Source organism: Castor canadensis, chromosome 11 (assembly GCF_047511655.1).
Source record: "Castor canadensis chromosome 11, mCasCan1.hap1v2, whole genome shotgun sequence".
In the NCBI taxonomy this organism is placed as follows: domain Eukaryota; kingdom Metazoa; phylum Chordata; class Mammalia; order Rodentia; family Castoridae; genus Castor; species Castor canadensis.
The window spans coordinates 26675440-26689043 of record NC_133396.1 but is presented as its reverse complement, the minus strand read 5'-3'; the positions used below and the strand labels follow the sequence as shown (position 1 = coordinate 26689043).

The following is a 13604-nucleotide window of genomic DNA, read 5'->3' as shown; positions in this document are numbered from 1 at the left end:
AAGTAGGTCCTAAGCAAAAACCATCAACACTTCTATGGAAGTGCATGGGTTTTGTTGGCTGAACTTTCTGACACCCATTTTGCCTCTTTAGACAGCCTCCTCCATCTTCTCATTGGTTCTCAGTTGTGTTCTGGGAAACCAAGGTTGTCAGACAAGTGATTTTTGGATAAGTCAGGTGTTCCCATGGCAACCAGGCTCACACCCTAATCTGTCCCTCTCCACAATTCCTCTAGGTCTGATTGACCCACAAATCCTGTCGAGTATTGGTGATCACCCCTGCGTATAGGGGATGTAACCCTCGTCCAAGGCTTTTCTTACATACCACACGTGATACTGTACATTCTTGTTTTTACCCCCCACTTCCATCCCATGCCCCCTCCAGAATCATCTTTCTAGGTACCAAGTTATCATATCACATCCCTGTTCCAAAACTTTCTCTGGATGCCCCCCACCCTACTCCCACTTTCACCATTACCCAATAGAAAGCCAAGTTTCTCTGCCTTTCAAAGTGTTCACCACACCACACAATGCCTCCCCAGCCTGTCTCTGATGGAATACTCCACAGCCCCGAGCTTAGGGACCATCAGACAAGTTCCCACACTGGTGTTGTGCCCCTTCCAGTCCTCTTAGTTGTGCACTCTCTACCCAGATATTATTAACCTCTCCAGAAGGGCCACCAGGTACTCTGTACATTGACTCTCTAAGTATTGCTCTGAATAAACTGGACCTGGGTCCCATCCCTTCTCCTCTGTGGGCCCTGTCAAGCTGGTATGCAGTTGGCACTCGGTCAGTGAGGATGCTGAGGGAGAGGTGCTGGCTCATACCCTGGAATCCATCCTGGTTGATGTCACCAATGCTGGCCACAGAGAAGCCGAAGGTGGAGCGACTGGGGCCATGCAGAAGGAGCGAGGGTTGGGCAGGGAAGGAGGTGCCCGCCTGGTTCATGAAGACATAGACAGCACCCCCAACCTCCTCCTTACGCTCAAAGTAGTAGGGAGCACCTACCAGGAGGTCCTGCCACCTGCACAGAGGAGAAGATGGGAGATGGGAGTGTGACATTGGCCCCCAATATACAGCAGAACTCTCATTTAACAGGCATGATTGTGCCAGGGCACACAGCTGTGCAAATGGTGGCTCAGAAGTGCACATCACAGAGAAGCCATGCAGGCAAAGCTCACACTCACCAAACAGCCTGGCTCCACTGGAGCTATACAATGACAGGCACAGACAAACAAGCCCAGGTGTCATGCAAATAACATGCAAATGTCCAGACTCCCACTAAGTCTCTTTACAAAACCCTACAAACAGCAAAGGCACAATTGCAAAGCTCCCATTTCCCTGCCCTTCTTGGGCAAGTTGGCCCTCCTCCCACTTCTCTCCATGGCCCCAAATGATGTCCCATGTCTCTAGATTCTCACCCATCATTGTTCAGATCTGCCAGGGCAATGGCGCTGCCAAAATAAGCGCCCACCTGCGTGCCTTCCAGCACCTGCCTCCTCCGCAGGTCTCCACCTGCCTCCTGGCTCAGCAAGAGGACGGCACCCATATGTCGGTGCCGAGGGGCACCCGTCACAATAGTGATGTCTGTAGGATGCAGGATGGCACTGCCCACCTGCACCGTATATCCTGGGATAAGGGAAAAAGTGAAGGTGTTCAATCAGATTCCCAGTAATCTTTGTTCCTTTCTACTCTGTACTTATCCCCTAGTAGTTGCCCCCCATCTTCTGTACCAAGTTGGGCAAAAAAAAGTGCAGTCCCCCCATCCAGGTATGGTGGCCCACATCTATAATCCCAGCACTTTGGAGGCCAAATCAGGAGGATCCAGAGTTTGAGGCCAGCCTGGGCTACATAAACAAGCTCCAGGCAAGCCTAGGCTACCTAGCAAGACCCTGTGCCTTTTATTTTTTTTCAAGGTGGTCCCTGGTTGCCCAGTGGCCACACCCCATCTCAGTCTCTAGTCCTGCCTGCAAGTTTGACTGTGAGCTCTGTCAGAGTAGCAACTTTGCACTTGGGAGCTTGGAAAAGAGCCTGACATACATTCAGTGCACAATAAATGTGCGCTAGTCAAACTAAATGCCACTAGTCACACCTACAGCTTCCCTTCACCACACATGGAGGTAGGAGAGAGAGCTAGTGTTTTAGGAACCAAGCTGGCATTCCTCCTTTACCCAGTGGGCCACCAGCACTGGACTCACCAATATAGAGGTTTCCTTGGCCCTCTGGGTCCTTGTAGCTGTACTCAGATAAATCCCAATCTTTCCTTTGAATCATGTAGCTGTTTCCTACACAAAGATTTGGGGAAATAGGAGGACATATTAGTTACCACCCTTCCCTCCACCACATTCAGCCCTCCATAATAATAATCTCATTGATTTGTGAGCACTTGGCCATTTGTAAATCACTTTGTCTTTAGCAATTCTGTGAGAAAGAATGATGAGAAAAATGAGACTCAAGGAGAGTAACAGTACTTGCTCATAGTCCCACGGGAGCTACATGTACAGCATGGCTGGAATCCTGCCATCCAGACTCCTGGGTATTAGACACCAGCCCATGCTTGCACACCTTCTAGACATCATGGTCAGAAGCCACACTACTATCTCCTGGTCCCACCCCCTAAACACAAGCTACCTGCCTGGCCCATGCTCCCGGGGCTGCTGTTGGAAAGGACCTGTGTTCCTGCCAAGATGGAGTGAGTCCGGACCACAGGAGGGGACAGAGCCTCAGCCTTTCATGAGACAAAACTGACCACATCAGGCTCCCTGTTATCAATGGAGAACATTCTTTTTTTTGGTGGAGTTTGAATTCAGGGCCTCATGCCTGCTAGGCAGGTACTCTACCACTTGAGCTACTCCACCATCCCAGGAGGAGGTTCTCGACCACTTGTTGATTCTGCAACAATAAGGACTCAGGAAGGAAGACATGTCACTATTGCTACAACTTGTGTGATGGGGAGAGGCAGACATGATGGCAGTGAGAATCATCAGACACCTCTAGGACAGTGTGTAGTGTGATAGTTACAAACATGAATCCTTGCTACAGGGAAATACTCTGCAGTCCTAAAAAGACAGTCCCAGCTGGGCACCAGTGGCTCACACCTGTAATCCTAGCTACTTGGGAAGCTGAGATCGGGAGGATCACAGTTCAAAGCCAGCCTGGGCAAATAATTCATGAGTCCTCCATCTCCAAAATAATTAGACCAAAATGGACTTGAGGGGTGGCTCAACAGGCAGAGCACCTGCTTTGCAAGTATGAAACCCTGAGTTCAAACACCAGTCCCACCAAAAAAAAAAGTCCTACAGGTATTGACATGAAAAAATGCCCACAACTTTTAATAAGTGAAAAGAGAAAGTAACAGAACAGCACAATTAGTATGATTCTTTCTGTTTGTGATTTTTGGTGCTCCTCCCTTCTCCCATGTTCCTCACCTTTCCAGTTGTAGGCACCAGGGGCACCAAAGTACACGGTGTTCTGGGTGAAGCCGCCACTGGTGCCCAGCTGGCACATGCCCGTCTCCAGGTAGTCTGTGTTGCTATTACACATCTCGTTGTGGTAGGTCTGCCAGTCATCACTGGGGTCCAGCTCTAGGTCGTTGCCCCGCACATAACACTTGCCTACCATGCGTCTCTGGTCCTCCGACCCTGACCACAGCACCTGGGTGTAGCGGTGGGCACAGACCTGGGGAAGCCCAACCCATAAAGCCTTAGCCAGGAATGAGGACACACAGCAAGCTGTGTCCCTCACCTCAGACACCACTGGCTTTGTGAGACAAGGGCTGAAGGAGGATTTCCGGCTACTTCTTCCTGCAGTGATACTTAAGCCTGTACGCCCTTTCCATGAGAATTTATTTCAAAGATCAGAAAAGTATTTAGGGTGAAGCCAAAAAGGTATGGGTTTGGGAACAGCTTAGAGGTCTTGCTGAAAGGATGAGGGACTGAGGGACTTAGACTCCTGGATTAAAGGGACCATTTACAGAGAGATTAGGGAATTTGCTTCTCTGTCCCCAGATGACCTGTTGCTTAACAAAGGGACCATTATTAAATAGTAATAATGATAATACTAGCATCAATAATAATAGCAAACAAGGCACCAGTGGCTCACGCCTGTGATCCTTGCTACTCAGGAGGCAGAGATCAAGAGGATCATGATTTGAAGTCAGCCCCCCGGCAAATAGTTTGTGAGACCCTATCTTGAAAAAATCCATCACAAAAAAAAAAAAGGCAGTGGAGGGGGCGGGCTGGTGGAATGACTCAAGTGGTAAGAACACATACCTAGCAAGCATGAGGCCCTGAGATTAAACCTCAGTGCAGCCAAAAAAAATTAAAATAATAGCAGTAGCTAACACTTATTGAGCAATTACTATATGCCAGGCACAATTCTAAGCTCTTTCCATATTAATTCTTTCAAGACTGCTAACAAACCTCTTACAGGGATAATTTGTTTCATCATTTTATTTATTTATTTATTTACTGGAGGCAGGGGCAGGCAGCTCTGGGGTTTGAACTCAGGGTCATATGCTTGCTAAGCAAGTGCTCAAACACTTGAGCCACGCCCACAGTCATTTTTTTGGTCTTAGCTATTTTTCAGATAGGATCTTGAGCTTTTTGACAGGACCAGCCTTACACAGCAATCTTCCTACCTAGGCCTCCCAAGAAGCTGAGATTACAGGTGTGAGCCACCATACCCAGCTATTTTCTCCATTTCAAATAAAGAAACCAAGTCACACAGAGTTTAGTAACTTGCCCAAGATCTTACATCCAGATAGAGAAAATTCAAACCAAGCCTGGCTGGCTTCAAGTCTGAGCTCTTACACACTGTGCTGTGCTGACTCACAAAGGCAAGAATCACGCACAGCTTCAGGCACTGTAGATGCTCAATATATTTATTTATTGAGAAAATCAGTGGATTAAAATAGGGTGCTTTGGACAGAGGGTGTGGGAGAGTACTTGCCAAGGCTCTGGGTTCAATTTCCAGCACCAGAAAAGCAAAAAGAAATTTAAAAAAAGGAATAGGGTGCTTTAAAACAGCCTGCAGCCAAGCAAAATTCAGAAACAGGTTTTTAGGGTATTTTGGTTTTTTGCAGTACTGAGGTTTGAACTCAGGGCCTTGCATTTGCTAGACAGGCACTCTACCACTTGAGCCATGCCCCCCCAGCTCAGGTTTTTGTTTATTTGCTTTTTATGTCCCCTTCCAGCTATAAGCACTACTAGTATTTATGTGAGCCTATCTTGAGGCACTGCCAGTTTCTAGTGCTAACACAGTGTTTGTTGTATGAATCAATGGATAGGCGGCTAGCTAATTGCTAAGGACCCAGGGTCTAGAATCACTTTAAACAGTTTCCTAGACCCACACCACGCATGAAGAGGTGCAAAAACGCATTTCAGTGAACTTATGTCAACCTGGAGTTTAGAACAATGTTCGAAGGTGACAGAAATCAGAGCAGTTGATGGCTATGGGGGTGATGACTGATTGGAAGGAAGCACTTTCTGGAGTGATATAAATATGCTCTACCTTCATGGGGGTGCCAGTTATACAGGAAAATACATTTGTCAAAACTTATAGAAAATTGGGCCAGGTGCAGTGGCTCATGTCTATAATCCTAGCTACTCAGGAGGTAGAGATTGGGAGGATCATGGTTTGAGGCCAGTTTAGGCAAAAAAGTTCTCAAAATCCCTCCTCAACCAATAAAAGCTGGGTGTGGTGGCACATGCCCCTCATCTCAGCTAGGCTGGAGGTGTAACTGGGATTGTGGTATGGGCTGGCCTGGCATAAAAGCAAGACCCTATTCAAAAAATAACTAAAGCAAAAAGGGCTGGCAGTGTGGCTCAAGTGGTAGAGCACCAAGGTCTTGAATTCAAACCCCAGTACCACAAAACAAACAAACAAAAAATCCAACATAGCATCATAAAAAGTTAAAAATTATACAGTTCACTGTATGTGCGTAATAAATCGATTTTAAACAAATGTCGTATCTGGGACACAGAAATTGAGACCCCTGGGGGCTGGCACTAAAAAATGTTGGTAGGAGGTGACAACTGATAGTAGGGAGTGGTCCCCAAACCAGAGCTGGGTGAGCCAGGGTCAGCAGGGCTGTGCCTCTTCCGGCAGCCAGCCTCCCAGGAAGGAGTGCCAGCCAGTGCCCAGCCGCCTGGGGCCCTCTCTGCCCTTTCCTCCACCAAGTTCCCTCTGCTCTTTCCCACGAGTGCTGAGCATCCCATGAGGGTACAGGGAGGAAGTGGGTGACTCACACAGGACCCAGGCCATACCCAGCCTTGGCAGAGTGCCAGATACCCCCACTCTCTAGGAGTACAGAAAGTGGGGGACATACAGGCCTATGGAGACACATAGCCACAGAAGGGGACATTTGCAAAGGTCCAGCACAAGAACACTCAGAGGACCCCTGCTGGCCTCTGCTAACCCACAGCCCCTGGAAGACAGAGGGAACTGGAGTGGGGGCTGGGGCCAGATGAGTATCCACTCACCAAGACTCTGCCTGCAGGGCCCTGGCTGGCCACAGTCACTCCAAGCCACATGTCCTCAATAATGTGATGGTCAGGGTCACCTGTGAGCATGAAGGGATCATGAGCCAGGGCACCTCAACCCACAGTCCAGTGCCCAAAGCCTCCAGAGGGCACAAGTGAACCCTCCACTCCAGCGGGGCAGCCCTCCCTTCTCCCATTCTGCCCATTCTTACTCTGAACTCCACCAACCCCACATGCCCCACTCTCCTCCAGGACTCCCTCCTCCCACTGAATAAGAAGCAAGTAAGCCTTCTATCTCGTCTGTCTGCCAGGCTTCTAACCCACGGCTCTCCAGCCCCTTCTCCTCACTTTTCTCCGTGATGTCCATCCGCTCACAGTCGTCCTTTTGGGCAGTGAGGGGGCACAGGTACACAGCACCAGTCCTGTTGGTATAGCCATCAGGCACGGCGAAGTCTTGCGGGGCACCAGCCAGGAGCCTAGGGACAGAGAGGCGGGTAGGCTGGGCTCAAACTCTCCAAGGCACCCTCTGAGTAACTTGCTATTCACACGCATTTAGTGAATTTCATCTCCCATCCAGATTCTTGGGTTGGGACATTACTGGAACTCGGCCCCTGTCTTCCAGGACAGCCCAGTGTCAGGGAAGGCAGGCTTGGAATGGTCAGGTTCAATACACATATCTCATGGCAAAAAGCATGGAGCAAACCAGCCCTAATTCAGCAGGGAGCTGGCTGTCAGACAAGGTTCAACCTATGTCTGAGGATGATGACCAGGGGTCACCCAATGAGAAAGGGAAAGGCACTTTTGGCAAAGGGACAGCATGTGCAAAGGCCAGGAGGCATGAGCAAGCAGCATGATTCAAGGACCAGGTCCTCAACACAGCTGGAGCCCAAAACAACCAGGAGGAATGCAAGGGGAGGATGAGAAGGGCCTTGGGGAGCCACAGGGAGTGCCACAGTCACATCTGGGTTTTGGAAGGAATGCTTTGGCTTCTGAGAGGAAGGTGGACCAGAAGAGAGAAAGAAGGGGGGAATCCTGGCATTGGGTTCAAATTCAGGGGATGGGGTGGGTTGTCAGAAGTGGGAGTTCTTCCTCTTGAAGGTATCCAAGGACTTAGATCTAGGATGCCTGAGCCCCTAAATGACTTGAGTTGATTCAAGGACCAGGTCCTCAACACAGCTGGAGCCCAAAACAACCAGGAGGAATGCAAGGGGAGGATGAGAAGGGCCTTGGGGAGCCACAGGGAGTGCCACAGTCACATCTGGGTTTTGGAAGGAATGCTTTGGCTTCTGAGAGGAAGGTGGACCAGAAGAGAGAAAGAAGGGGGGAATCCTGGCATTGGGTTCAAATTCAGGGGATGGGGTGGGTTGTCAGAAGTGGGAGTTCTTCCTCTTGAAGGTATCCAAGGACTTAGATCTAGGATGCCTGAGCCCCTAAATGACTTGAGTGATGTTCGCATTCCTCCCCACACATACCCACTTTGACACAGGCATACAAGCTAAGGGTGGGACTAGTACCTGACACTTTGGACAATGTGGCCCAAAAGCAGAGTTCCCAGTGGGTGGGAGTGAATAAGGACTATCGCCTTGCCCCCAGAATCCATCTTTATGGACACTAATGGCAAGTTACTACAAGGGTGCTAGGGCACTGGCAACCTATCTCCTACCAAAGGGGTGATGAGCAGAAAGCAGCAAACCAGCCCTGAAATACTAGCACAAAGCACAGTCCTTGGACCATTGCATTGGAAATCCCTGGGATATCTGTAAAAGAGGACATTCCTAGCCCACCCCAGGCCAAATGGATGGAATTTGGTGCACCCCAGTTTGAGAACCCAGTTCTCCCATGCTGCCTTCTCCCCCCATCATCTCCCTGCAGCCTCTCAGTGCTCTGCCAGGACCCCCTCCTCAGTCCTGATGGCTCAGCCTGGCTGGCAAGCACCTACCAAGTGCCCCTCCATTCGGCCCCAGGAACACTGTGGCCCTGAAGCTCCCAGCTCAGAAGTCCTGCCGAGCAACACCAGAGCAACGCCATCCCACGCCTGCAGCCCTGCCTGGGACCTGGGAGTGAGGGTGACAGGGAGTGGGCAGGGCAGAGCCTGGGCATGCTGGGGCCTGGGGTACCTCCACCCACTGGGAGTCAGGAATGCACTGCCCCAGGAGGTGCTGGGAAGGAGCAGAACCTCTGCCTGCACCTCACATCTGCAGCTAACACCTTACCCTGGGGAAGTGTTCCTAGGAGCAAGGGAGAAGCTTCCCTGAGCATAGTGCTATGAGCACCACAGGAAGCAGCCAGGAAGTTAGTCACCTTCTGTCTCCGCTGGGGAAGGTGCCTCCTGACTCCACTGCCTGACCACCCATGGACTTCTGCCCCTAATGCACCAGGCAGATGAGAGAAGGAAGCCAGGACCCTTGGGAAAGGAACATCTCAGCCTAGGAGCTGGGGACCTGGTTCTAGGGTGGGTTCTGCCTCAAAGGGCGATTTCCTTTCCCTCTCTGAGCCTTGAGTTCCTTCAGTAAAATGGAGACAGCAGCTGTCCTGCCAACCTCCAGGGTTGTTGGAGGAACAAATAGGTTCATTTGGCAAAAGGGTTTTCCGATTACAAAGCCATGGCCTATGTGAGCAACGTTGCTCTGGTTTGCTCTGGTTTCTTGTAGCACCGAGACTGGCCCTAGTCTGACCCCAGACTCCCATCCATTGACCCAGGAATCTGCCCATCCAGGTTAGGGAGCTTGAAGCAGAGCCAAAAGGACAGACTACTGCCATTGTTTACGGGGAGTAGGGGATGGAACATAAATAGGACTTCCAGAGGTCTGGGGAAACCAGGGAGTCACTAAAGGGTTGTTCGGGGGTAGGCACAGGTGGCTCTTCATTCTAGGGAGGGAAACCAGAGTTGACTGCAGGTGATGGAGGTCCAGCTACAATGACCTTGAAGGGCTGCAGGCTTCAGTGGGTAAAGGGGACCCTTGAGGGCTCAGGTTGCCCTCTATGCAGCCAAGGAGAATAGGTACAGCCCTCATTGCTGATGCTGCCCTACCTGTTGTCAGGCAGTAGGTACCTGAGGAGATGGGGTCTCCATGCCTCCCAGCAACCTTGTCTCAGCCAGGAATGGCTAAGGGACCCCTCCTCTTAACTTGTGCCCACTGATGGGGGATGGGGCAGGGTCAGTGCCCTAATCCCAGCCCCACATCCCAAGCCCCTCCCTCCTCAGAGATTCCACAGGGAGCCACCCCCCCCCCCCAGAGTATTTTTAGCTTCTACTTGGCCGGCTTAGAGGCCCTTTAAGGCCCTCTGGCTCCCAGCCCAGGATCCAATGGGTCTGAAGCCAGAGGCCTGTGCACAGATGGGGACAGGCGGTGTGCTGAGGGTCAGGCCTGCTTCTTCCAGCCAGGTGTGCATGGTAAGAGCTAGAGAATCTAGAGGGTGGGAGGGAACTTACTGTTATGCAAATTAAATGTAAATATTATGCACATAAGTATCTCTGCTAGCTACCTGCTATTGGGTCTCATCTAAATCGTACAGTCCAAAATCTTTCTCAAAGTCTAAGAAGGAAAAATAAATAAATGAAAGAGTCCAAAATAAGACCCCTCCCAGACTGCCACTGAAGCCATCTCCCAGTCTGTCAGGAAGGGGAGATGAAATGGAAGGTGCCTAGGTGGAGCTCTTGAAGGAGGAAGACAGACGATAAGACCTCCCATCTCCTAGAGTGAAGCTGGGGTGTGGGGGAGGGGAGCAGAGAGCCCACCTGGAGGTGGGGGGATGGGTGAAATGACCAATCAAGGTCTCAAAAACAGCTGCCTCCTCACCCTTTAACTTGGCTCCAGCCAGAAAGCTCCTCCAGGCCTCTGGGGAGGCCCAAGTTCAAATGCAAGGAAAAGCTCTTCCTCACTGCCCCACTGCTCCTCCCCAGCAGTTCAAAGCTAATGGAACAGCTAAGTAGAAAGCAGCAGAAAGGGCGAAGGCTGAGGAGTGGGGCCCAGGAGACTTCAGGGTACCAGGCTGGCTCACCCCAAAAGGGAAGAGGACTCCCAGGACACTGGGGTGGGGCAATGCTCAAAGCAGCAGGATCTTCATCTCAGGGTGTGTGTGTGTGTGTGTGTGTTGATTCCTATGGGGAAGCTTCAGAAGGGGCCATAGGACCTAGCAATCAAGTTCACGGGCCCCACACGGTCTTACTCATGGGGTCTTTAGTCAGGAGCTACTCCCCTCCTATGCTAGGCCAGGAAGCGGAGGAGAGGGATCTGCTCCAACCCAGGGATTGGGGGGTTAGTTCTTAGATGCCTGGATCCCAGCGCTGCGCCAGCCCTGCTACCCAAATTAGCCACCTCCCCAGAGGCTGCTTCTATGGCGGCTGAAACTGCAGCCCTGCCATCCTCCCCTACTCTCCTTACCATACCCACCCAGCCCCCCCCCCCCCCCCCCCCCCCCGTGACTCAGCCCTAGAACCAGAGCAAAGAAGTATGGGAGAAGGAGGCCTTGGCAGAGCCTTGGATAAAAAGAGCAAGGCTATTTTTCTCAATTCTTCTCCCTTTCCCTGGCTCTTCAGCATTTTGTCCATATTTGACCCTTTAAAGCATCTAAGCTCAGTCCCTCTTTCCACCAGATAAGCCTTCTTCCTCTACCTCCAGCCCACTGTAAAGGCCCTTAGCCACTGGAGAGAGCCAGAGGAAAAAGATGTTCTATGTGCAGTCTTCTGCCTGCAGCCACAGCTGCTGTGCCATTTCTGCTGGCACGAGCCATGAAAGCTGCCAGGCACCCGCCCTGCCCAGGGAGCATGTTTCAGGAGAACACAGAAGGTAAGCCCAGCTCCTGCCTACCTTAGGCATGACCTCATTTCCACGAGCCGCAGCCAGTCCCGCTCCAGGCCTCCCAGACACCCTCATTTCCAGCCAAGGGTGAAAGGGAGGGGGGGCTCACAGTCTACAAAGTCAGGCCAGAGCAGGAGAAAATGAAAGCGCAGGTGCAGGGGTCAGTAACCCCTCTCAGGGCAATAATCCCCCTCCCTCTAAGAGACCCTCATGCATCTCACCAAAAAGCCTCTTCACTCCCTTCCAGAGACTGGGAACTTGGGGCCTGGGCTGTGGGTGGGAAACCCCAGTCCGGAGATGAAGGTGATGGGGCAACAAAGAGAGTCCATCTTGGATTTTTAACCATTACTGAGACAATGCCTTTGAGAACATACAAGTATGCTCTCCCCTCCTTCTACCCCCAGGATGATGTACAAACACACAATTTTGAGGGCTGGGAGTGTGTCTCAAATAGTAGAGCACCTACCTAGCAAATGTGAGGCCTGAGTTCAAGTCCCAGCACCGCCCCCACCAAAAAAAAAAAAGAAACCTTACAATTTTGTAGATACTTCTAGGAGTTCCTACATCTCCTGAAAATCTCCCACCCCCAGACGAAGGGCCTGTCAGGACCATGAATTCTCTTGCTCTTCCAAGGGGATTTTGAGGCTCACAGAATGTAAGGCTGCAGCTTGACTTACTAGTTCCCTGGAGCTGTGCATTTAGACAGCTGTTCACATCTGGCTATACAGCTGGCGACAGTGAAGACCAGCTGGCCCAGCTGGCTCTCCCAAAGGACCAAAAGGTTGGACTCAGTAATATGAGGAGATAAGACAAGATACAGAAGCACCCTTGGGCAAGACTGAGGATACCCAATGGGAGGATACCTCTTGAGGGTTCATTAGTTTTAGTACCTCTCCAACTGCCTAGGAAGGAAAGTAGAATTCCTTTGCTTGGCTATCTTGGGTGGGGCCCATGGAAGAAAGAGGTTCACCCACATCTTGGCCTCAGTCCCAGAGTCTTACATTGCTCCTCAAAGAAGTAGGCACATGTAGAGCATTTTACACACACTATCTTATTAATGACCCACTAATACCCAGTACAGTAGGCAGGTGTGGTGGTACACACCTATAATCCCAGCCCTCTGCAGATAGAGGCAGGGGTATACCCAGTTTGATGCCAGCCTGGGCTATCAAGACCCTAACTCAAAACACACCAAACAAACAAACAAACAAACAAGACATGTTGTTCCCCTTCCCTGGATATGTGAGGAAACTAAGGCTCAGGTGTTAGTGACAGATCCAAGACAGGACACTGGCAGTGGAATTCTAAGCCTCGTCTCTCCCTCTACAATGCCAAGTTGCCTCTCATCAGCCAAAAGAGGTAGGAAGAAGCATATAGATCCAGGTCCCACCCCTTTAGGGAGAAAACCAGCCTGGGAAGGAAAATATCTTGTTCGAGGTCACATAGCAGAGGGGGAGGAACCACAGAATCATTTTATTACTCTCTTTCCAGTCTGATCTTTCCCACTACGGCACTGAAACACCTGATAATTTTTTGGGCTAGGACAGAAAGACACAGCTATAGAAAGTTGTACCCATGATTATTCAAGGCTTCTGAAAGATAGAGGGTTCGCTAAAGCCAGTCAGCAGCTGTTGGGCCTGGGTGGGAAGGGTGTGGTAGCCCTACCTTCTGCAGAAGCCTGATGAAAAGGAGGCTAAGTCCAGGTAGGTAAACTGGGCAAGGGCTGGGCCAGCAGGGCAGAGGCCAAGGCTGAAGCAGTTTGGACTTTGAACATTCCAGACTTCCTCAAGTTTCTGCAGGCACCAGCCAGAGCAGGAAGAGGTTTCAACACATTCAACCTCACCAGGTCTTTTAGTTCAGAGGGGTCAGAGGCAAGGAAGGGGCAAAAGCCTGGCAGGTCACCTAATCCAGAAAGGTGGAAGGGGCCTGCCTAAACTGTCCTAATATCCTCCCCATCCTACTCCCCTTTCCGTCATTTTCCATCCTCACCTCCTCCAGCCACCCTCTTCCCCCAGCTGCCCACTTCATCGCACAGCACTCATGCAGAGAAACCTCTGAGACCTGCACATGTCCCTCTGGGCATGAGCGAGCATGGGAGGGGCGGGCAGCTGGATAAAACCTACTCCCCTCCCCTCTCCTAGCTCTTCCCGCCCCTTCTCCTTGCTGCTGTTAGAAGGAGAACAGAAGAAAGAGAAGAACACCATTTCCCTCTTCAAACCAAAACAAACACACTCAGGGCTGCCCAGTCAACATGAATCTGGAATGCAGGGAAAATGTCTGGTGGAAGAGTGCACTGATTGGGGGTGGGCGAGGGAGGCCAAAC

The 13604-nt window shown here is 50.9% G+C and overlaps 1 protein-coding gene across 3 annotated transcripts in view; it reads right to left on the bottom strand.

The window, feature by feature from the left end:
• Itga3 (integrin subunit alpha 3) overlaps nt 1-13604 on the bottom strand; it is a 29778-nt gene that overhangs the window by 14783 nt on the left and 1391 nt on the right. For all 3 annotated transcript variants that reach the window (XM_020171390.2, XM_074045987.1, XM_020171392.2), the window contains 6 exons: nt 6828-6955; nt 6480-6559; nt 3426-3675; nt 2196-2282; nt 1419-1626; nt 825-1021 (listed from right to left, as the gene is read on the bottom strand). In XM_020171390.2, the coding sequence (XP_020026979.2) occupies nt 825-1021; nt 1419-1626; nt 2196-2282; nt 3426-3675; nt 6480-6559; nt 6828-6955 (950 nt within the window). The remainder of the gene's footprint in view (nt 1-824; nt 1022-1418; nt 1627-2195; nt 2283-3425; nt 3676-6479; nt 6560-6827; nt 6956-13604) is intronic.